The following is a 24,467-nucleotide window of genomic DNA, read 5'->3' as shown; positions in this document are numbered from 1 at the left end:
CGAGAGCAGAGCAACCGCCGCGTCAGCTGTGTCCCCTCCAGCGCGTCCCCACCCACCGTTCGCCAGGGTTCAGAGCCCCTGATCAAAATGTCAGCGCCGCGGTTGTGGTTTCCACCCGGCAGAGGCCCCGGCGCTCTTTTTCCAGCTCAGGGAAGCGGAGCGGACACCCAGACTCTCAGGCTCCGTGCTGCTCCTGGCGGCCCTTCCTGAAAAGCGCCGCGGGCTGGAGCAAGGTTTTGTATTTAAAGGTACAAAGCTCAGTTTGGGCTCCGGAGAATTTACTAGCAGGAGAAACCGTTTTACCTGCACCCTGTCTGTGTTCACCACTGCATAGGTGAGATGAGTGAGTCCTTTCAGTCTTTAGAGTTTGGTGCAGCATGGCCAAATACGGTAAATAAGCCAAGTGAAAAACATCCCGGATACTTACTTTTGAAAGAAGTTTTTTATTTATTATTATGTTTTAAAATTTGCCATAGGGCACCTACGCTCCATAGAGAGAGTCAGAGGAAGACAGAAAGTGAGAATGGAAGCCACCAGGTTCAGGACTCAAACCGCTGTCTACTCTGTGGGGGTCCAGTACCTCAACCACCACACTGCTGGCCCACCCCCAGGAGTTACTTTGTACCTGTATTTTTAGGCTGTAAACATGTCTTGCTCCACATGACACCCATTCAGGTTGGATTATTAGATGCTGTTGACCATAAGTCAAAATGTCTGTGAATACCTTGTGATCTGTGTGGTCACCTTAGAGATCATTTCATGTGTCAGGAGGTCAAAGTATCCTCCTCAAATCCAGAGCTAAGAAAAAAATAATTCATGATTGTTGGATATAAACTTGAAGATTTTGCCCCTTGAATATGCAAGGTTTCTACCCTTGTATTAGTGAAAAACATTACATTCTAATATCTTTAAATTGATGTGTATTTAAAATACTAAATTGTTGACTTACTCCTTTTGCCTAGGTCCCTATGTTGACTAGTCGAGACAAAAATAAATATGGCCTTCTACAGTTCTAATTCGGTCTTAGTTATTGCCCGAATAAGGTAAGCATTGACATTTCCACCCTATACGAATATGAACGTCATTCTTCCAAATGGAAGGCTATGTGTAAAAAGACTGCACAATGAAAACTGCAGATTTGGGGCCAGCCGATGGCATGGTCCTTAACATGGCTGGACCCCATATGGACAGCTGTGTAATTCAAATCCTGGACCAGGTGGCTTTAAAAACACGCCAGCCAGGCACATGTGCGTGTGTGCCCAAAATCCCGAGGAGGATGGAAGAGAAAGGATTGTGGAGTGGTCCCACTGCTTGCAGCAAGCACCCCTGGGTGGGATGGGGAGGGTGCTTTCTCACGTTCCCTCTCCTTCACTCTCTTTATCTCTCCCTCTCTCTTCCCCTGGGGAGCACATGTGCCCTGTAGCAAAATTTAAAAGAAACTGTGGGACTAGAAGGTTGTGTAGTGGTTAAGGAGCTGGACATCTCCACATGGCCAACCACTGTTCAAGTCCTGAACCTGGTGGCTTGCTTTCTCACTTTTTCTTTCTCTCTCTCTCTGTCTCTCTCTGGTCACATTAAAAAATGAATGAACGAATTAAAAAATAATAAAAAGTAAATAATTGTTTTAAAGTTTTTTAAAAAAGAAACTTTGTTAGCTTTTAGGAAGCTGATGTTTTAATGTACTTGAACTTAGCCCACATTTTTCTATATGCTTCAGAACTTGGGCTGAGTAATTTTGTGGCTGTGTAGTACAGGTGAGGCAGGAGAGGGAATGGTTTTATTCATGAATGAATGCTGCACGAAGTCCTTCGGTGTAAACAGGAGTAAAATGGCTGGTGAACAGCCAGTCCTAGGGCCTATTTCTGCCCCATTAAGACATTCTGTCACTTACTTATTCCGAAGAATATTCATTGGGAACTTACCAAACGCCAGATACGTTCTACACTTTCTGTTTTGGCCAGTGAGTGTTACCTTGGCATGCTTCAAAAATAGTCTGAAAGAATGGAAAAAGTCTTCTTTGCCAAAAGAACTCTCTTTGCCGGTAATTCTCTTTGCCTGGCTCTGTCTTACTTTGAGTTACAAACGCTGATGTGCTAATTTAACTGAAGACTGTGGGCTGTGACAATACTAGAATGTAGAGATCCTTGGCTAGGATGCCCAATTCTAATTCTTTTTTTTTTTTTTTTTTTTTTTTAAGTTTCTTGCTATAGGGCACATGCGTTCACCAGAGAGAAATGCGGGTAGGGGAAGGGCCACGCCACAGCCCCTTCCACAGTCTCTTGTGGTTTTGGGCATGCATGCGCATGTGCCTGGTATGATTTTCAAGCCACTAGGTCCAGGACTCGAACCATACAGTAGGCCATGTGGGATCCAGCTATCTTACCCTCCATGCCACCTGGTGGCCCCTAATTCTAACTCTTCTTCCTAACATTCTGGAGGGATCTCAGGTTGAGCGCATTTCAGGGGTCTGAAGTCACTACATACACATGACTGGTTCATTCCCACAGGGACCGTGAAGTGATCCATTGAAACATCCTTGTTATCAATAGAGTGCCTGAAGACACAAGTCTTCTGACTTTTATGATAATAAGAGACTACACGATCAAACATAATCTCTGGTGGAAAGATGTTTGCTATTAGATTATTTTCTTAGTTCCTTTTTTTAAAAAAAGAATTATTTATTTAATTTTGTTTATTCATTTATTTATTTTAATTTGATCACAAAGAGACACTCACAGAGAGAGAAGGAAGGTGAGAAAGCAAGCCACCAGGTCTGGAACTCAGCCATGGTTGGCCATGTGGGAGTGTCCAGTGCCTTCACCACCACGCCAGCTGCCGGCCCCTTTTCTTTTTGCTATAGAGCGCATGCTCTCACCAGAGACAGAGAGCGACAGAGAGCTAGGGAAAGTGAGAAATCACCTCCCCAGGGCAGATGGGCATGTTGTAACCCCTTCATCATCCTCCACGGGGGATTTTGAGCAAGCATGCACATGCACCAGGCATGACTCAAACTGTGGAATTGGCCATGTGGGATTCAGCCTCCTTAACCTCCTTCCCACCTGCTGGCCCTGCTATTAGATTAAAAAAAAAACAACCAAAAAAAAATTGAATTGTTGCAGAACTTCTAATTTCTGATATAGCAGTTTATTGTTAAGAATTAACTTATTAATATCTCTCATAGAGTGTGTCATTCAACCATAGACATGCTGTTCTTCAACTGGGGTGAAAAGTTGTATTTCATTTATTAATGAACATCAGCTTCTCCTAAAATACAGCCTTAAAAGCTATTGTTCCAGGGACCAGCAGTTAGCGTAATGGCTATGTCGCTGAACTCCCATGTAGCTGACCGTGGTTCGAGTCCTAGACCCAGTGGTTTAAACTTACACCGGGTGTGTGTGTGTGCGTGCACAAGATCCCGAGAGGAGAATGGAGAAGAAGGGATTGCGGCGTGGCCATCCCCCCCTGGAGGTGATTTCTCTCTTTCTGTCTCTGTCTTTCTGGCGAGCCCACGCGCCCTATAGCAAAAACCTCTAAAAAAAAAAAAAAAGCTATTGTTCCATTTTCACCAAATAGAATACCTGTGTTTTAGCTTTTCATTTTGAAATGGTAAGTGCTCAACTCAGAGGACATTGCTCTTTCTTCCAGATTCCCTGGCCGTTTTGTCCACCCCACCTGCTCCTCTTATTCCCCACGTGCGTTTCTCCACTTGCCAGATTCTCCTTCCGACGAGACTCACACGAAGCCCTGTGGAAGCAAGAGGCACTGCTGCCCCGGCCCAGGCCATGAAGCGCTGCACCTGCCCACGAGGCTCATGCAGAAGCTCCACACTTCACCATGCTGGCGGCGAGAGGGCCCTGCTAAACCTCAGCTGGAGCGAAACTCACAAAAGCCGCAGGTGACCAGCCCCCAGCCCACGAAAGAAACCGGCTCAGAGATTAAAGAAGGCCAGCGATCTCTCAGACAGAAAATTGTGGATGAGCTGAGATACTATTACAACGGGTTCCACTTGCTGTGGATCGACACGAAAGTTGCGGCCAGAATGGTCTGGAGGCTGCTGCACGGGCAGGTGCTGACCCGGCGCGAGCGACGAAGGGTAGGCAAGGCGTGTGTGAGACAGAAAACGTGAAGTCGCATGAACTGCTTGAGAACCAGGTTTTAAACACGTGTACTTCATCCTAGACCTTTCCAAAAGGAGGCCAGACGGTGGCACAGTGGTAAAACGAGGTGTTCTGCAAGGTTATCCCACATGGGAGGGTTATTGATTCGAGCCCAGAGGTCGCCTTGAGTACCCCAGGCATACGCTTGCCTGTGACCTGGTGCTGGCTGAAGTCTGGGGGTGGGTCCCAGAGCCAAGACCCCGTCTGGAGTTTTGGAGTTTTTTTTTTCTCTCTCTCTCTTGCTCATGGAGTAAGTAAATAAACTTTAAAGAAAAAAATCCCAAAGTAGGAACCAGTAACTGCTGATGAGAATCAGGGTTATTACTGAGTACCTTATTGCCCCCAATGGACTTGCTGTTCACTTTAGGAAGTATTCTTAGAATTTTTTTATATATTTGCCTATGAGATGGTTATAATCGCATTTTAAAAAATCTCTCCAAGGACTCAAGTCTTCAGGTTTGGTCTGTGGATCTGACATATAAGCTGTTGTTAATACATTTAAAAAATAATTATTTAATTTTATTCTTCTTCGATTTTACTAGAGGGGAGACGGAGAGGGACAGAACGGGAGAGTGAGAAAGCAAGCCGCCAGGTCTGGGACTCAAACCATGGGGCCATGTGGGAGTCCAGCTTCTTAACCACCATACCACCTGCTGGTCCTTACACATATTTCAGAAAATAATTTTTAACTTATACTATATTTTGGGTTTTTTTTAGATCATTTATTTTTTCCTCTATATTGTGTGTGCACTCATTGGAGAGAGACAGAGAGAGAGAAAGTGAGAAATCATCCCCCCAGAGGGGATGGCCATGCTGCAATTCTTTCTCCTGCATTCTTTCAGGATTTGGGGCACACACACACACACACACCCGGTGTGATTTTCAAGCTGCCGGGCCAGGACTTAAACTGCGGCTGGCCATGTAGGAGTCTGGCGCCTTCACCCTCTCTTTGTCTACTGCCCCCTTAAACCGATACTGTGTTATTCAAGCACAGAACCCTACCTTACGTGAGAGCTTTGGTAGGTGACAGATTGTCACGGATTACTTCAGAGCCGTGGCGGAGAGGCAAACCCCGCCCTTCCATTTCACGAACAGATGAAAACCTGTCAGGGTTTGCGATCACTTTAAGAACCATGCCGGCTTTCGGTCTCCCATGTGCTCATTTGGGGCGTGCCCTGACATAATGACTACTGCGTGTGCGTTTGATTCCTCAGCTGCTGAGAACCTGTGCTGATTTCTTCCGCCTCGTCCCGTTCATGGTTTTCATAATCGTACCCTTCATGGAATTCCTATTACCCGTGTTCCTGAAACTCTTCCCAGAGATGTTACCATCAACTTTTGAAAGTGAATCCAAAAAGGTATGTAGGGTTTTAAAACTAAAACCAAACAAACGTACAAAAAAAAGTAGACTTTGATTTCTAGAGCCTTTTTCAGGTTTATAGGCACATTAGGCAGCAAGTGCCCGAGATCCCTTATCCAATATACCACTCCTGCTGATCCCCTGGGCCCGTGTTCACGTGGCGCATTTGTTATAGCTAACCAACTCTTACACACTAGGGCCAATTCAGGCTTTACTCTGCAGAGGGCTCTCTGCCGTGCAGGTCTGTGTACGGGTTTGGGAGGCGCATCCTGCCGTGTGCCCATCACAGTTTCAGGTCCAGTCTGTGCGCTAGGAGCCCCCGGCGGTCCACCCGTGGCCTTCCCTCCTGTCCAGCCTCCCGGCTGTTACATCGCGGTAGTCAGTGTGTAGCCTTTCAGTCTAGCCTTTCACAGCGATTTACACTGAAAGTTCTTCCATGTGCTTTCATGGCTTGCTTCTTGAAGTTCATGAGAGAGAGAAGGAACTCTCAGGCAGAATTGTGTTTTTAAAAAATCTATCTATTTATTTATTATTCTTCAATTTGACCAGAAAGACAGAGAGAGAGGGAGAGAGGGAGAGGGAGGAAGCAAGCCACCAGGTCCAGGACTTGAACCATGGTCAGACGTGGCAGTCCAGTGCCTTCAGGAGCACACCTGCTGATCCCTGGACAGAGTTTTCATGCCACAATCCGCCCCCAGACTCAGCCAGACCAAATCACGGAAATGCACACACCCACCCAGAGCGTCTCGGGAACTTCAGGGACCGGGACCCAGGACCTTTCCCACGGGGCCCGGTTTTGTTACTTCCGCCCCGCTGCCTGGCCCCATGGCTGGACTCTCTCTACCACCCTGCAGTGGATTGTTGTGCGTATGTACCGCAGCCCGCCTGCTCAGTCACCTACCGAAGGACTTCTTGGTTCCTTTCAACCTCTGGCAGTCCAGAACCTAACTGCTGTACACAGTCGTGCTCAGCTTTGTGTGTGGGAATAAGCTTTCCCCTCGTCTGAGTAAATACCTGGGAGAGAAGATGCTGGATCGTATGGTCGGTCTATGTTGGGATTGTGGAGAGTGGCTAACCCGTCTCCCGAAGGAGCTGTGCCATCGTGCGTTCCCCTCAGGAAGAAGCAGTGGTGTGGCTGTGCCACCTCTTCCCCAGCACATGATGGCCTGTGACTTCCTAATAGCTGCCGTTCTCATTGGCATGTCGCGCTCGCTCATTGTTTTATTAATGTCTTTAGAGAATCATTTCATTTAAAAAATTTATTATTATTGTTTTTAAATTTGAGCAGAGATAGAGACATGGGGAGTGGGAGTGGGAAAGCAAGCCACCAGGTCCAGGACTCTAACCACAGTCGGCCATGTGGGAGTCCAGAGCCTTAACTACCATATCACCTGCTGACCCCTTGTTTTATTTTTTAGAGAGAGATATTTGCTATAGGGCACGTGTGCTCATCAGAGACACAGAGAGAGACATAGAGACATAGAGAGAGAAAGTAAGAAATCACCCCTGGGCAGAATGGCCATGCCGCAGTCCCTTCTCCCCCATTTTCTTCTTGGGATTCTGGGCACACTCACATGTGCCTGGAGTGATTTTCAAGTTGCCGGGTCCAGGACTCAAACCACGATTGGCCATGTGAGAGTCCAGCACCTTAACCACCATGCCATCTGCAGGCCCTCATTGTGGTTTTCAATTGCAGTTCGCTCATGGCATTGGATCTTGAGCATCACTGCCTATGCGTATTTGCGATTTCTACAACTTCTTTGAGAAGGTGTCTGTTTAGATCTCTTGCCCACTTTTTAATTAAGCTGGGATTTTTTTCTTTGTTTTGAATTCTTTCTATGTTTTGGATAAAAGTCATTTATTGGTATATAGTTTACACATAATTTCTCATAGTCTGTGGCTTTTCTTTTCATTCCCTTAACAGTGGCCAGAACAAACACCTGATTTTAATGAAGTCCACCGTCCTGCGTTCTCTTTCATGGATTGTGCTTTTGGTGTTACAGCTAAACACTCATTCTTGAACCCAAGGCACTTGAGTTTTCTCGTAGGACTTTAACATAAGACATTTAGGTCCACAATCAGTTTTGAGTGCAAGGTATAATGTTGATGTCTAGATTCTTTTTTTTTTTTCTTTTTGTATGTGAATATCCAGGTTGGGAGCACCATTTGTTGCAAAGCTTGTCCGTTCTGCAATGAATTTTAACTGTTAACTATATATATATATATATAGCCAGCAGGTGACATGTTGGTTGAGGGTGCTGGACTCCCACATGACCAACTCTGGCTTGAGTTCTGGACCTGGCGGCTCTTGCTTTCTCACTTTCCTTCTCTCTCTTTCTCTCTCTCACTCTGTCCCTCTCCGGTCAAATTTAAATAAATAAATAAATAAAGTTAAATAAAATAATTCTTTTTTTTTTCATTTTTTAAAAATAATTATTTTATTTTTATTTATTCATTTTTTTTTAAATTTGACCAGAGAGAAACAGAGGTTGAGAGTGAGAGAGAGAGGAAGTGAGAAAGCAAGCCACCAGATTCAGGACTTGAACCCTGGTCGGCCATGTGGGAGTATCCAGCGCCTTAATCACCATGCCACCTGCTGGTCCCAATAATTCTTTAAAAACTACAAAAAAACGCAAAACTTCACTGGTAGTGTGGTGAGGAAGACCAGTAGGTATGTTTTCTTCAGTGACACGGTCCCTTCGTGCTCTGCATGGTCCTGAGCAAACCCTGCTTCAGGCTTGCGGTCACTGCAAAGGTACCAGGACAGAACTCGGGCAGCGTCTTCACGCGCTCCATTCTGTGTCACCTCCATGGCAAGAAGGTGTAAGCAGAGCATTGTGGGAGGGCCAGGAAGGCAGGCAGAGAGAGAGAGAGACAGGAAGCCTCCCTCACCTCCACCCCACCCCTGCCATGGGGCGTAGTCATGCTGCAATCCCTTCTCCTCCACTTCCCCATCCTGTCAGGCTTTGGGGGGGGGTACAGCGGGTGGCATGGTGGTTAGGGTGCTGGACACTCCCATATGACCCACCATGGTTCGAGTCCTGGACCTGGTAGTTTGCTTTTTCACTTTCTCTCTCTGGTCAAATTAAAAATAAATGAATGAATAAATAAAATTAAAAAAAAATAAAACTCACGCCAGGTGTGTATGCATGTGTGTCCCAAACCCTGAGAGAATGGAGAAGGGATTGTGGCATAGACAGCCCCCGTGGGAGGTGATTTCTGGCTTTCTGTCTCTCTGGTGAGCACATGCACTCTATAGCAAAAATCAGTCTCTCAAAAACAATAAAAAAGAAAAGAAAAGAAACCAACAAAAAAAGTAAGTTAGTTCATGGAAATTATATGAAAAAACTGTGGATTAAAAGTTTTTTTGCACCAAAATAAACTTTTTTATAATAGATTTTTGCTCAACCCCCAAGAGAGAGAAAGAGGGAAAGTGAGAAGTCACTCCTTGGGGGATGGCTGTGTTCCAGTCCAGTCTCCTCTATTCTCTTCTTGAGGTTGTGAGCACACATGCACACACATCTGCATGTTTTTCAAACTGCTGTGTCTGGGACTTGAACCTTACAGTTGGCCATGTGGGATATATCACCTTAACCACCATGCCACCAGCTGGCCCCACCTGAACTCCTATTTTAATTTCAATTTTCTGTGAGTTTTTTGAAGTACCTTCATGTATTCGTCATGACCACAGTCTTAGAAAATACTCTTCTGTTTGCTGTGTCCTGCACAGAAAGGAGAGCCGCCTGCCTGTGTTCGCAGCTCCGGCTCTCCCTGCCGGCACTTACCATTGCACTTCCGCAGTGACGCGTGAGCCGCTGGGTGTTGTCACTCACGGTTGTCCCTCCACGAGCCTGACACCCTTACCTGGCTTGCTCCTTTTATCGCAGCACCTGGTACATGGTAGATGCTTCCTAAGGGGATGGGTGGGTGGAAAGACGGATAAGTAAACGGGTAACGGGAGGGCCGTAACCATGGTACTGCCGTCGTGGGACTGTGTGCTGGTTTCCGTTGTGCTGTAGGGAGTGTGTGCTCGCCAGAGAAAGACAGGGAGATGCCGAGACGGGAAGTGAGAAATCACCCTCCAGAGGGATGGACACGCCCCGATCTCTTCTCCTCCAGTCTCCTCTTGGGATTTTGGAATGCACACATGCATCTGGCATGATTTTCTTTTCTTTTAAAGAATTATTCAATTTTATTTGTTAGTATTATTATTTGAAAGAATATTTTATTTAACTTTATTTATTTACTTATTTTAATTTGACCAGAGAGGGACAGAAAAAAAAGTGAAAGTGAGAAAGCAAGCCTCCAGGTCCGGGACTCAAACCACAGTTGGCCATGTAGGAGTCTAGTGCTCTTAACCACTATGCCACCTGCTGACCCCACTATTATTTCTTAAATTTGATCAGAGAGAGAGGGAAAGTGAGAAAGCAAGCTTCAAGGTCCAGGACTCGAGCTGCTATTACCCATGTGAGTGACACCACCACCCCACCTGCCAGGCCCCCAGCAAGATTTTCAGGCCACCAGATCCGGGACTTGAACTGCATAGTCAGTCACATGGGCTCCAGCACCTTAAACTCCACACCACCTCACAGTCCCTTGGCCAAGTCTTTTAAAATCTCACTAGAAATGAATGATTCCTGTGATTGGCTGATCATTAGAATTTCCAAAGTAATTTTTAAAAGGGCATGGAGATTTGTTCCTCGCTAGCTCTCGGTCCTGGTGGTTATTTTGAAAGTCCTTCCTCACTGCATTTCTGATGATACAGGGACAAGAGGGCTGCCAGCAGAGTGTCCTGACGTGGACACTTGACCCTCTTCAGTGCTCCGCTTCGTTCACGGCTCGCATAGCGGCTAGCTCGGTGCTGCAATGAGCGGCGTCTGTTTTTCATTTAAACTGTAAGCTACTGTGTCGCAGAGTTCATGTCCCAGTCTATGTGTCTGTAAAGCACACTGGGGCCACTTAGACCAGGGGCTGGCCCAACCAAGAACCTGCATGGTTTTGCCAGGTCTAGAGAGGGTCTCTTATTTTATTGGGTCATTGGGAAAGTCGTGACACATTTTTGCATAGAAAAAACATAAAAATACATCATGACCTTTCTGATGGCCTGATAAATGACCGGTTCTCCCACGGAGGGGACATTTTACACCTGTCAAGTGCTCATGGTCATTGTATCAGTGAGAGGTAAGCCGTGAGGTCAAGGAGGCGAGCCCCAAACCGAGGCTCCTGTTACTCGCTCTGGTTCTCACAAAACCCTTCCCGTCAGGCCGGAGATCACTCTGATGCCCACTCGTGGGATAAGTAATAACAGTGACAGTAGGGACCAGCAGTTAGCGTAACGGCTATGTTGCCGAACTCCCATGTAGTCAACTGCGGTTCGAGTCCCAGACTTGATGGCTTAAACTCATGCCGGGCGCATGTGCGTGCGTGCCCAAGATCCTGAGAGGAGAGTGGAGGAGAAGGGATTGCGGAGTGGCCATCCTCCCTGGGGGGGTGATTTCTTGCTTTCTGTCTCTCTGTCTCTGTCTCTCTCTTTCTGGTGAGCGAAAAAACCCCCCAAAAAAAAAAAAAAAAAAAAAAAAAAAAAACAAAGTGACAGTAATTTCTTCCAACTTTGCCAAATTGCAGTCACGAAGCTCTGATGAACTTTCCCTTTTTCTATCAAGGAAGAAAAACAGAAAAAGAAAATGGCCGCAAAGTTGGAACTAGCCAAGTTTCTTCAGGAGACAATTACAGAAATGGCCAGGAGGAACCGAGCCAAGCTGGGAGAGGCCTCCACCCAGCTGTCGTCCTACGTAAAGCAGGTGTCGGTCTTCACGTACCCGCAGACGGTTTCCAGGCTGGGGGTGACCTGAACAGTGCATGCTGCTACGATCTTCCAAGTTATTGTCAGTCTCTGAAGCTGCAGATGAAGCTGTAATCATGTACTAATGTAAACATCGAATGCTGTGCACATTTGTAGCCGTTTGTAGAAAAGCCTGTCTTAGAGAAATCAGTGTGTCGAAGATGCTGACAACTTCTTGGGAAGAGCAGTAGGGTTAGAGTCAAGCTTCTGAACTACTCCTGGCTTTTCGGGTGATTTGGTTTGACTTGAGACAGCTTTCTTTACTCCTCCTTGAACCACAGGGCTCATTTCCAGATGTCATATGGATGCCATTCATCTCTGGCTTTCTTCACTGTTTTCTGATTTCTTATTTACATGCAACCATTGTGCATGTCCACAGCACACACTATGGCGTTTTCCAGGTATCCATGTCACATACTTGTGACAGTCAAGTCAACCACATGACCACAGACATCACTTTCAGCAGAGACCTTTACAGTCTCGCGTCTGTTAGTGCTCCTTCAGAAATGCGGGAGCTTCATGAATGGGTGTCACCCTCGTGCAGGGGCCGTGCTGTCTCCTCTGCCTTCCAGTTTCGGCCTGTGTGCTGCTGGAGTGAGCACGCCCGTCTTTTCCGAATCACCCACCAGGGAGGTTAAATTCGTAGGGAGCACTTCTTTTCTTTTCGAGATTTTTTTCCCCCATAGGGTGTGTGTGCTCACTGGAATGATAGAGAGAGACAGAGACGGAAAGCAAGAAATCACCGCCCAGAAGGGATGGTCACATCACAATCTCTTCTCCATTCTCTTGAGATCTTGGGCACACACGCACACACACCCAGTGTGTTTCAAGTCACCAGATCTGGGACTCGAGCCACAGTCAACCACGTGGGAGTCCAGCGCCTTAACCACTATGCCACCTGCTGGCTTCAGGAACACATTCTAATGAGCCTCTGTCCCACTGCCTAGGTCCAGACAGGCCACAAGCCCAGCACAAAGGAGATTCTTCGCTTTTCCAAACTGTTTGAGGACCAGCTGGCCCTGGAGCATTTAGACCGGGCTCAGCTGGTGGCGCTCTGCAAACTCCTCGAATTGCAGACCTTTGGAACCAACAATTTGCTCCGCTTTCAGCTCCTGATGAAACTGAAGTCTATAAAGGCAGATGACGAAGTAAGCGCTTGCCCCGAGCTGTAGGGAACTGGCAGGGCCCTGGAGCCGTGCTAGGGTGCCTTTCTGATGGAAGGCGGTGCTTTCTTTTGGGCCTGGTCGTGGACAGTTCTGGCAGAGTGGTTTAAACGGCCACTCTCGTGACAACCTGGACCTGGGTCGCTCGTTTCAGGAGGTGTGTGTACTGTGCTCCGACCCGTCTTCTTGCACAGGCTGGCGTTAGCTGTCGGCAGTTGGATTCTTAACTGGGAAGGATCGGGAGCCTTGACTCCTGCTGGGGTGGACTTGGAGGAAGGGGTGGCAAATCTCAGGCTGGAGGGAATGGCAGCTGGCATCTTGGGGAGGCAAGGCACCATTTGGCCCATAACTACTAATTAAACGCCTTGAAAAATATAAAGACTGTCCCTTGAATCTGAATCACTGCTTGAAAGCATTCTGCTGAGGGAGCAGGTGCCCTGGAAGTGGAGAAGCACGACCCTTCTACCCCACCTAACTCCCCGCATCACCTTCAGAATCTAGGAGTAGACAGTATTGGTCCTGGAAGTCCCACATTTGGGTCACACCAGGCACAGACTGTGTTATTTTAGGGGGTAGTTTTGGGACCAGAGTGCCACCATTCCTGGGTGGTAGTAGGGGTGGTGGGAAAAGCGCCCCAGGGACAAACAGCACATCGAAATCTTCCTCATGGGCTTCTTGTTCCCAAGAACCCAAAGGCTGCCATGGAAGGAGTAGATGTCACAGCCAGGCAGAATGCAAATCAAGAGGGTTGATGACGACTTTGGTGACAAAATGCTGGGGAGGTGTGATGTAAAGGTGTCTGGTGTTTGTACCCCTGGGCGGGACTTCCTTCATCCCAGCTGCCTTCCCAAGCCACCTGCGTGCTTGGGCTCCTGGCCTTTGCCACAGAGGACCGAGTGTTAGAGCTTCAGGGCATGTGCATTTCTGCTGACTGGCCGGACTGTACGGGCGGTGCAACCCCGGAAGACGACCCAACGCCTTTCCTTACATTTCTTGCAGATAATTGCCAAAGAAGGGGTGAGGGCCCTGAGCGTGTCGGAGCTCCAAGCGGCCTGCAGGGCAAGAGGGATGCTGTCGCTGGGTCTCACGGAGGAGCAGCTGCGGCAGCAGCTCACAGAGGCGAGTGGCAGTGCCCAGCCTGCCCCACTGGCCCTCTCCCTACCACCTGCACCCACCCTCGTTGGTTTTGTGATTTCTGCGTGGCAAGGGAGTCCTTTTACCTAATGGCCTTATTTACCGAGCACTAGGACGCTGACGAAGCTCGGTTTATTTTCCACTTTGCATCGTGGTTCCCTACCGCTGTGTAACCAGTGACCACTACATACCACAGGTGGCAGGGCGGGTCGTCTTCCTTCCGAGGCTGGGGGGCGCCTCAGCTGGGCTCTCATTCCTTGCTGGCAGCCCTGGTCCCCTCCCAGGACCTTGAGGCCCTTCTACCCCAGCACCCTCCTTCATGCTTCCAGCTTTTGACTTCACACTCCAGATTCCAAGGTGTCATGTGATTAGGTAAGCCCTTCCCATCCCCATGTTAGTCCCCTGGCTTGGGGCCTCAGTCACATCTGCCTGGGCCCTTCATAGGGCACCTACAATAGGCTTCGAGTAACCAGGAAAGGGTGCAGCAGGCGTGGGCAATCTTGCAGCCACCTTGGGATTGGGGCAGCTCCTGGTGCTGGAAGGGGCCGGCCTGTCGTCTGCGTGCGTCCATCTGCAGGCCCGCAGCTGGCCCTGCTCTGCCTGGCCCTGCTTTCTTCATCAGCGTCCCGGGCCAGTGCCAACTGTCAGCTCTGGCAGCAGATGCCCAACCTCCCCCGGGGAGCATGTTTGTATTTTCTATTTTTGGAGAGTTTTTTTTTTTTTCTTTTTTCTTTTGCTATAGGGCGTGTGCACTCACCAGACAGACAGAGAGAGACAGAGAGATAGAAAGTGAGAAATCACCCCCCAGGGGGGATGGCCATGCCACAATCCTTTCTCCTCCTTTCTCCTCTCGGGATCTTGGGCACGCACGCACACGCGCCCGGTGTGAGTTCTAAGCCACCGGGTCCGGGACTCGAACCATGGTCGACTACGTGGGAGTCCAGCAACATAGCCATTACGCCAACTGCTGGCCCCGCATGTTTGTATTTTCACTAGGAGCACTGGTGCTTTAGAATGAGTGAGTAACTCCTGTTGCGTGCTCACTCCAGCAGCTGTAGACAGTGCTTTAAAGCAGACACTGTGACTTCGGAATGGAGCTGCTGGTGGCTCTGAAACAGCGTCAGATCAGTGTCCTCCTATGTGTTGGGCTAGCTCGGGTTGGAAGATAAGCATGTTGTAGACAGAAATACTTAAAATCATGTGTTTCTTTTTCCTTTTAAGAATTTTTTATTTAACTTTATTTATTTATTCACTTATTTTAATTTGGTCAGAAAAGGACAGAGAAAGAGAGAGAGCAAGCTGCCAGGGCCACGACTTGAACCGCGATCAGCCACGTGGGAGCCCAGCACCTTTAATCACCACACCACCTGCCAGCCCCTCTTTTTCTTTTTTTTAAAGAATATTTGGTTAGGAGCTAGCAGATAGCATAATGGTTATGTCGCTGGACTCCCACATGGCTGACTGTGGTTTGAGTCCTGGACTCAGTGGCTTCAAATTCACACTGGGTGCGTGTACATGCGTACCCAAAATCCCAAGAGGAGAATGGAGAAGGGATTGCGGCATGGCCATATCCCCTGGAGGGTGATTTCTTGCTTTCTGTCTCTCTTTATTTCTTTGTCTCTCCAGCAAGCACACTCTCCCTATAGCAAAAATCTCTCTCTCTAAAAAAAAGAAAAGAATATTTGTTTAATTTTTCTTCTTATTATTATTTTAAAATTTGACCAGAGAGAGAGAGAAAGCAAGCTGCCAGGTCCAGGACTTGAACTGTGATCAAGTGGGAGTCCAGTGCCTTAACCACCACACTACTTGCTGATTCCCCTGTGGATCATGACGTTTAAAACCGAGTTGTAGGGGGCCACCAGATGGTGTTGTGGTTATGGTGCTGGACTCCCATGTGGCCCATAGCAGTTTGAATCCTGGACCCGTGGCTTGAAACTCACTCTAGGTACATGTGCCTGCGTGCGTGCCCAAAATCCCAAGAGGAGAATGGAGAAGGGACTGCAGCATGGCCATCCCCATGGTGGGTGTGTGTGTGTGTGATTTCTCGCTTTCTGTCTGTCTCTGTTTCTCTGGCAAGCAAGCGCATATGCCGTGTAGCAAAAATCTCTTCCAAAGAAAGAAAGGAGAAATATCCCGTGGTAGTGTACGTGCAGACGTGTCACAGGAGGGAAGGTTTCAGTAGTAAACGTGAAATAGCTGAACTGAGTCAGATAACTACGACGAGGACAGCCACTTCACCTGTCGTCCTGGCGAGGGCAGGTGAGGTGTGGGCCAAGGGACACTCCTGCGCTGCTGGTGAAGGCTCCGTGGAGAATCGTTTGTCAATACCTTTCAAAGTTTTAACGTGCATATACTCTTGGACCTACCAATTTCACCTGTGGGACTTTATTCTGTATTTTTGCACTGGAAAAATGACATATCTATTGATAGGTTATCCACACAGCACCATTTACATTAGAAACAAGATTGGAAATAGACTAGAAGTCATTGGTTCCACACGATGAACTTTCAGGTGTCTAAATAGAGGCAGCCCCATAGCCACTGATATGGATCAGCCTGTACGGTATTTCTACGAAAAAAGCCAAGGACAACATGCTGTGTATGTGGTGCTTTTCGCATAAGGATAAGAGAAGTACTTAAACATGGGCGTGAGCAGGTGGTGTAGTGGTTAAGGCGCTGGACTCCCCACATGGCTGACCACGGTTCGAATTCCTAACCCAGGGGCTTGAAACTCAAGCCAGCCGGGCCTGTGTTGGTGCATCCCCAAAACCCCAAGAGGAGAGTGGAGAAAGGACTGCAGCGTGGCCATTCCCTCGGGGTGGTTTCTCACTGTCTCTCTCTCTGTGTCTCCAGTGAGCACATGAACCCTATAGCAAAACATCTCTCAAAACAACAAAAGTCCATAAACATGAATATGCACAGGCTATCTCTGCAAGATTACACAAGTGACCTGCTACTGATGGTTGCTTCCAAGGGATAGGGTGGCTAGAAAAGAAGAGTTAGGCAGGTTTATTTTATGGTCTGCCACATCCCCTTCCCCCGTCTGTCTAGCCTGCCGGGCCCTGGGCACTGGTGGGCATGCCGGGCATGTCTCAGGCCTACCAGGCCCGGGATCTGAAACGCGGTCACGTGGGATCTGGCTCCCCTTGGGCATCACTGCAGCGCCCTGCGGCCAGCCCCTTTTCTGTTTACCTTTGGAGTTTTGTCTCCTGCGCCTGTGTTACTGAGCTAAAGCCATAGCTTGAAAAAGCATGGCCAATTTGGGACTCCCTGAAGCTTACATCTCGTTGTCATTTTAATGTTTATTTCTTTGGGTATTATGAGGCCGACACAGCTTTTCCCGTTCTCCACCTCTGTGTCGAAGAGCAGGCACTTGGAGACGGAGAGGTCAGTTACACTCGTGGCCCACCGGGGGGTCGGAGCAGTTGGTGCCACAGTGCTCCCGGTACTGAGAGGTGCTACCCAGTCATCCCAGGAGCTGGGGGAAGCTGAGGAGGAGGAGCCTGGGTCACCTCGGGCTCTAGCAGCCTGTGATTCTGTCGTGCTTCTCGCTCTGCAGTGGCAGGACCTCCACCTGAAGGAGAACGTCCCTCCTTCTCTTCTGCTCCTGTCGCGCACTTTCTACCTGATAGACGTGAAGCCAAAGCCCATCGAGATACCAGTGAGCAGGGAGGTGAGTGAGCACGGTTCTGCGTTCTCTCGGGGATCTGGATTCCTCTCTCTCTCTCTCTTTTTCTTTTTTTAAAGAATTATTTACTCATTTATTATCATTATTTTTCCATTTGACTGTAGAGAGACAAAGTGAGAGAGAGAAAGTGAGAAAGCAAGCCACCAAGTCCAGGACTTGAACCATGGTCAGTCATGTGAGAGTCCAGGGCCCTTAATCACCATGCACCTGCTGGCCCGACACACTTGTTTTTAAAACCCAATTTACGGGGTCCAGCAGGTGGCATGGTGGTTGGACTTCCACATGGTTGGCCACAGTTTGAGTCTTGGACCTGGCGGCTTGCTCTCTCACTTTTCCTTTCTCTCTCTCTCTCTCTCTCGTGAGCACATGTGACCTATAGCAAATTACATAATTCTAAAAGATAGGTTACTGGGGCTGGCAGGTGGTGTGGTGGTTAAGGGTGCCGGACTCTCACCTGGCCAACTGTAGTTTGAGTCCCGGACCTGGTGGCTTGCTTTCTCACTTCCTCTCTCTCTCTCTCTCACTCTGTCCCTCTCTCATCAAATTAAAATAAATAAATTAATTAAGAAAAAAAATTAGAAAAATAAGATAGGTTAGTTAGCTATTCTACCACCTCTTTCCTTTTTGTTTTTTTGTCATAGGGTACATGCACTCACCAGAGAGAGACAGAGAGACAGGGAGAGACATTGAGAGGGTAAGTAAGAAATCATGCCCCCAGTGAGGGGGAGGGATGGAGATGGCCGCACTGCAATCCCTTCTCTTCCACTCTATCAGGACCTTGGGCATGCATGCACACACATGTGCCCAGCATGACCTTGAAGCTACCTGGTCTGGGACTTGAACCACAGGCAACCATGTGGGAGTACAGTGCCTTAACCACCATACTACCTATACTACCTGCTGGCTCCAACCACCTTCTATTTTTATCTGGCATCTAACCTAATATGTATTCTTTTTTTTAAAAAAGAATTATTTTATTTAACTTTATTTATCTATTCAATTTGACCAGAGAGGGACAGAGCAAGTGAGCGAGTGAGAGGGAGAGCGAGAAATTGAGAAAGCAAGCCGCCAGGTCTGGGGCTCAAATCCCGGTCAGCCATGTGGGAGTCCAATGCCCTTAACCACACCACCTGTCTCTCCCCCCCCATTATCTATTCTAATACCATCCTCACATTTTCCTCGTCACTGGAGCTTCTTTTAAGCAACAGCCACCATTTTAGTAGGTCGGGAAAATGTATCATTTATTATGAGATACTAAAAATGACAAAGCTGTCCCTTTTGACTAGGTTATGTCAGTGGTACTAGAACCTGATGAGCAATTGAGAAATAGCAACTTCTTTTGGAGACTGAGAACAGGCAAATTAGTGGCTTCTTAATGAGTAAGGATTTTAAATACTAGAATCTAATTAGGTTGCAACTTTCATGTAAAGACTGCTCAAAACTCAAAGGGAACAATCCAAACTTGCTACTTCAGGGACATACTTCAGATGTTACTCAGAAAGGGTGTTTGTTGTTGGAGGCGGAAGTTAGGGATTTAATGGAAAACCAATTGTGCTAGAAGGCATTGACTACTGCAAAAGAGCCGGCGTCCGGAAGAGCAGGACGCTTGTGCTTATGTGAGTATTCCTCTCCCTAGGCTCCAAAGACAGATCTTCCCGTGGGCTCACCTGAATCTAAGGAGACCATGCTGGATTCTGCACCCCAACTGAAGGGAACTAAGGTCAGACAGTGACATTCCATTTGGTGGACTAGGTTAAAGAAAGTGAAAATGCCAAGTTCATTTTCTCTATTTTTGATCTCTAATCTGTTCTTAATGCCTCAGAGTGAATTTGGGTACAGTAGTTCCCCAATAAGGAATATTTGTTGTGCTGTTTGATCTATTTCTTTCTTTTTTTTTTTTTTTGGTCTTGTTTTTGTTTTTTCCAAGAATTATTTTATTTAGGGACCAATGGATGGTGTAATTTCTGGACTCCCATATAGTTGACAACAGGTTGAGTCCCGGACCTGGCGGCTTAAAACACACTAGACATTCGTGCATGCATGCCCAAAATTCTGAGGAGAATGGAGGGATTGCGACATGGCATCCCCATATGGGGTGATTTCTCACATTCTCTCTCTCTGGCAAGTGCACATGCCCTATGGCAAAAATCTCTCAGAAATATTTAATTTTATTCATCATTATTATTTTTTTTAATTTGGCAGAGAGAGAAAGTAAGAATGTAAGCCACCAGGTCCAGGACTCAAACCATGGTCGGCCATGTGGGAATCTGGTGCCTTAACTACCACGCCACCTGCTGGCCCCTGTTTGATCTATTCCTAAGGCAGTTCAACATTTGGCTACTTGTAATTAGGTTCCAGATTTGCCTTTCGAATTCCATGCCGGAATATGAAATCGTTGTTGCGAGTCCTGGTAGTCCTGGCGGTGTGACGTAGACTCACGGCACATCTGTTTAAGTCGTGACCTAACTCTCAATTCTGATGATCAAGGATGAAGAATTTATAAAACTGCCACCCGTTCCTCCATCGCCCATGACACCAACAACACCCATTTCATTGCCTAATGGATCGATCACTTCTTCTAAAGAAGCTGTAAGTATCTTAAGAAAAATAAACAAAAATAAGCAAGCCCTTCCCCTCTAGTTATCTCTAGGGTAGCGAGAATCTTGAATTATAACTGTGGCAAAACACCGCACGATTCCTGTTGTCCAAACAGGAAGTTATAGGCTGACTTTGGCCATCTTATAACCACTGCATTTTTTATAATTATCCAAAAGTGGAAAAAAGTCCACCAGTGCAGTGGTGGATCAGACTGAAACATGTTAAGTCTAGAAGCTAATTACAACATAGGCAGGTCCTAATTTTCTTATACGCCAGATGGAAATAGTTTCCATCCGCTGTGTGTTGCACACAGGCTTCCGACGTCAGGAAATACTAGCAGGAGGACAATTTAAATACTAGGAGAAATGCACGTCAATAAGGAATCACTGATCTACCCACTTTCCCAATGTGGGTAAGGAACGTGGTGCAAGAGCAGAGAGCACGACATGCGTACACAGTAGGGAGGTCACGCGGTCATTACGTGTGCACCGGCTCCTGAGGGCTCAAGAAGCTGCTGGCAGAATGACCGTGAACGTGCAGGTGAGGGCCAGCACGTAGCTGGGTGCTGGGAGCCAGGTCCCGCATAGCTGAGCGCAATTCCAATTCCGGCTCGCTGGCTTGAGAAACGCTCCAGGCAGAGTGTGCGGCCGCAAATCCTGACCGGAAGGAGAGGGAGGGAAAAGGATTGCGGCATGACCGTGCCCCACTGGGGGACTCTCTTTGGTGAGCACATTTACCCTCTGGCAATGAAAGAATATACAGGTGGGGTAAACCCCCAGAAAATGACCCCAAGGCACGGGCCCTGCATGTCTGTTAGGTAAACGCGAGCTCAGGGACTTTGTGGCCTGAACAGGAGCTCCCAAGGCACTGACAGCCAGTGACCAGTGCCTAAAGTCCTTTTCTGCGCCTAGACGCTCCAGGCCGAATCACAGAAGACGTCTCAGAACAGCAAGGCCAGCTCCAAAGGAGGGTAGAGTCCTCGGATGCAGCTGCCTGCAGCTCCGCCCTCCTGCCCTGTGCGGTGGCTCCCACAGAGCTGCCAGCAAGACCGTCTGTCCGGTTTGAGACCAAGTCGGCCATAGTGGCCCTGCCACCATCCCAGATGTCAGCAGCAAGGCCAAGCTCAGACTGCTTAGAGAAATGCCCTTGCAAAGTCTGCTTCCTCCGGGCCTTACGTCATCCCCTGAACTTGGTGTTAACAGCCTCCCCACTTCGTCCATACGGAGCAGCCTTCCTGGTGTGCGTCCTTTAAGAGGGGACGTTTCTGCATAATGGAGTCAGCCTGGCGCCTCTGTCTCCTTTGGCTTGGAATCCTGAGTAAGAACTTGGAAATGCCAAAAACCTCTTCGAATGCCTCTGATCCCCCTTTGCACAGTGGCCCGACAGAGGGAACAGGGCCCTGGAAACGGAGCACCTCACAAGGTGGGATGCAAATACTCCCCAGGAAGGCCTTTCTGGATATAAAGAGAACTCGGGGGAGTGGGAAGCGAGACTGGCAACCAATGGCCACTGCCCAGCTGTTCTGACAGGCACTGCCCCACCCCGGCTGGCAGGGGCTCAGGACTGGGGCAGGAGGGCCGGCTCTAGCACACGTGGCTTTCATTAGCTGCCATTTTGCTAGGACACGCAATCGGGTTTAAGGCCCACCCGCTGTTTGTGCTGGTGTGTTCTGCTTGGTGGTTTCTCATGAGTAAGACTGTTTGTTAGGCACAGGGGACAGTGCCGCTGACTCACACGGGTGTCCGGCATCGCAGTACCGTTGAGGGAAGGCACTGGACGGGCAGATCCCCCATGGCTGACCCGGGGCGGTCTTTCCTTGGGGAGGCATTGGGGGGCCAAGGCCAGTGGGTGGGTGTCAACGCGCCATGGTAAATCAACCCGCCCTGCCCGGGACTACAACATGGGAAGCACACCTGTATGTCAGGGCAAGGGCCCACATGTCCCTCCCGCTGTCCTCCAGGATCCCTGCTGTGGGGACACAGCGACCCACGGGGCCTGCCTGGGGCCTAGGAGGTACTCACAATAAACTTTTCCCATTTTAAAAATGATGGGTGTTTACCTCAATTAGCCCACATTTCTGGTGTTAGACGTGGGAAAGGGATTAGCCGACTCGCTCCATCCTGTTCGGCTGTGACTCACAAGCACTGCCGGGCTGTCCCAGGCCTGCTTTCCCTGACAGTGGGACTGCTCAGGGCAGGGCTGGTCACTGCTGGCCCAGTTGGCCCCACCCACTTGTGCTACATCTAGACTGGGCTCAGTCCATCTCCCCTCCCGGTCTGGTGGGAGCAGCTCAAAGGAGCCAAGGAGGTTTTGTTCGCCTCACTCCGGTGGCTGGGTTTTGGGCTGTCCTTGTAAGAGCTGGCCCCATGCCGAGCCCTGCCTGCGACCGACCCTGGGAGGATGGAGCCCTGGTGCATAGCATTCAGATTCCCGTTGGTACAGATTTTCCCACCGCGACACGAGGTCACCTAACAGTGCTGGGGAAAGCCAGCTAGCACACCGCCCGCCTGAACCCCGTTGGGGCCATGGCAGCCAGCTGGGCCTCCACTGTGCCAGGACATGCACCTGGAGGTAGCATGGCACAAGGGTCCTGGGTGCTGTCACCATCAACCGTGACGGAATCTGCCCCATGGAGTCTCTTTTTTGAGAGATTTTTGCTATAGGGTGCATGCACTCGCCAGAGACAGAAAGTGAGAAATCACCCCTCACGGGGGATGGCCACACCGCAGTCCCTCCTCCTCCATTCTTCTCCCGGGGTTTTGGGCATGTCCGCACACACACCGTGAGTTCCAAGCCGCAGGGTCCAAAAACTCCAAAACTCCAGAACAGTGGTCGACCTCGTGGGAGTCCAGCGACATTACCATTTGGCCACCTACTGGCCCCTGGAGCCTCTCAACATCTAGGCCCTTGCTGACCTCCCTCTCCCACTGTCGCTGGCTGGGAGGCAGGAGGCTCCTCTCCCTGACCTCCCCGCCTCTCCACGGGAGTCCATGCCTTGGCTCCACAGCGGCTGCTAATCCTGTGGATTCCAGGCAGCCTCCCAAACCCACCTCCAATGAGACTCCACCTGACCTGAGGCTGCAGCAGAGTTCACCACAGGGGCCTGGTGGCATGGGACACATGATCCTGCCCTCGTGCCATGCCTAACCCTGTGCTCCAGGCGTCACAATACACGCCACACTAGTGACATGGAGTCCGTGCTCTGTAACGCCAAAGCAACCGAGGGCCAACGCTGCTGGTAGCTCGCTGGCGCCACCCAGTGACCCGACTGCCATTCAGACAGATTTGCTGCTGCTGTTCAGTCTTAGCCCGATCAATACGTTACATTAGCAATGCCAAGGGACTGAGGATCCCAGCCTAAGGCAGGCAGTTAGAACAGGCGGAAAGGCAGGTCCTAATCTTGTAACCCTCAGGACACCAGACAGCTTCAGGGCCTTGACAACGCGACATCTTCATAAACCACATTCCTTCCCTCGAGAGGCCCGATCTGGTCACCTAAGTAAAATGGCCATTTCATTTTCTCTCAGGTCAATTTCACCATCTTTTATTTGACAGCCAGCTCCGTCTCGGGGGAAATGTGTGGGCAACCTGAGAAGTGACAGCGAGGACGTCACTGTCAGGGTCGGGTCCTTCTGCGTCCCTCGCACCTCTCTTGAAGGCACAGAAAGCCTTTTAAACCCGACATAGCTGAAGCAGGGCCATGGCACAATCAAGCCCGATTTTATAAGGAACGATCCACTAGAGGGTCGGGGAGCCAATGCCTTTCAGAGCTAAAATTCACTTCCTGTCTCTGTCATCAAATACAGGCCTTCTGGGGCCAGGTGGCATGGTGGTTAGTCGCTGGATTCCCACATGGCCGACTACGGTTCAAGCCTCGGACCTTGCACTTCCTTTCTCTCTTTCTCTCTCTCTGGTTGAATTAAAAAATAATATTAAATGGAAATAAATAATTATTTTTAAAAACATAGGCCTTCTTTGAACATAAACACAAATTCTAATGTTTTTTAAGAGAGAGATTTTTGTTACAGGACGATGCACTAGCCAGAGAGAAAGCAAGAGATCACCCCCAGGGGCGGCCATGCTGCAGCCCTCTCTCCCCCAGTCTCCACTCAGGATTTTGAGCACACGTGCACCAGGTCTGGGACTCGAACCGTGGTTGACGATGTGGGATCCAGTGATGTAACCATTACACCATCTGCTGGTCCCACAAATTATGATATGTTGAGAGATGCATATTTACAGAGAGAAATGAAAATAGAGCATTTTACAACAGTAACGGCACCTGCCTGACAGCACCCAGCTCACAGAGAAAACTTAAGAAAGCGGGACCAACAGTTAGCGTATTGGCTATGTCACTGGACTCCCACGTAATCGAACGCGGTTCGTGTCCCGGACCCGGTGGCTTAAAACTCACACCAGGCACGTGTGCGTGCGTGCCCAAGATCCCGAGAGAATGGAGAAGGGATTGTGGCGTGGCCATCCCCCCTGGGGAGTGATTTCTCTCTGTCTCTCTCTGTCTGTCTGG

The 24,467-nt window shown here is 48.9% G+C and overlaps 1 protein-coding gene across 1 annotated transcript; it reads left to right on the top strand.

Annotated features, from left to right (window-relative positions):
* Positions 1-6: 6 nt before the first annotated feature.
* On the top strand, positions 7-21,959 carry LETM2 (leucine zipper and EF-hand containing transmembrane protein 2). The gene is made up of 11 exons (XM_006170641.2): positions 7-248; positions 963-1,043; positions 3,646-4,093; positions 5,372-5,515; positions 11,181-11,318; positions 12,307-12,507; positions 13,522-13,641; positions 17,216-17,329; positions 18,981-19,064; positions 19,832-19,933; positions 20,854-21,959. The coding sequence occupies exons 2-11, from the start codon at positions 997-999 to the stop codon at positions 20,914-20,916; spliced, it is 1,461 nt and encodes a 486-aa protein (XP_006170703.1). The 5' UTR covers positions 7-248; positions 963-996; the 3' UTR covers positions 20,917-21,959.
* Positions 21,960-24,467: the final 2,508 nt, after the last annotated feature.

This window comes from Tupaia chinensis, unplaced genomic scaffold (genome assembly GCF_000334495.1).
Source record: "Tupaia chinensis unplaced genomic scaffold, TupChi_1.0 Scaffold148801_1, whole genome shotgun sequence".
In the NCBI taxonomy this organism is placed as follows: Eukaryota; Metazoa; Chordata; class Mammalia; order Scandentia; family Tupaiidae; genus Tupaia; species Tupaia belangeri.
This window is presented reverse-complemented; position numbering and strand designations above follow the sequence as displayed.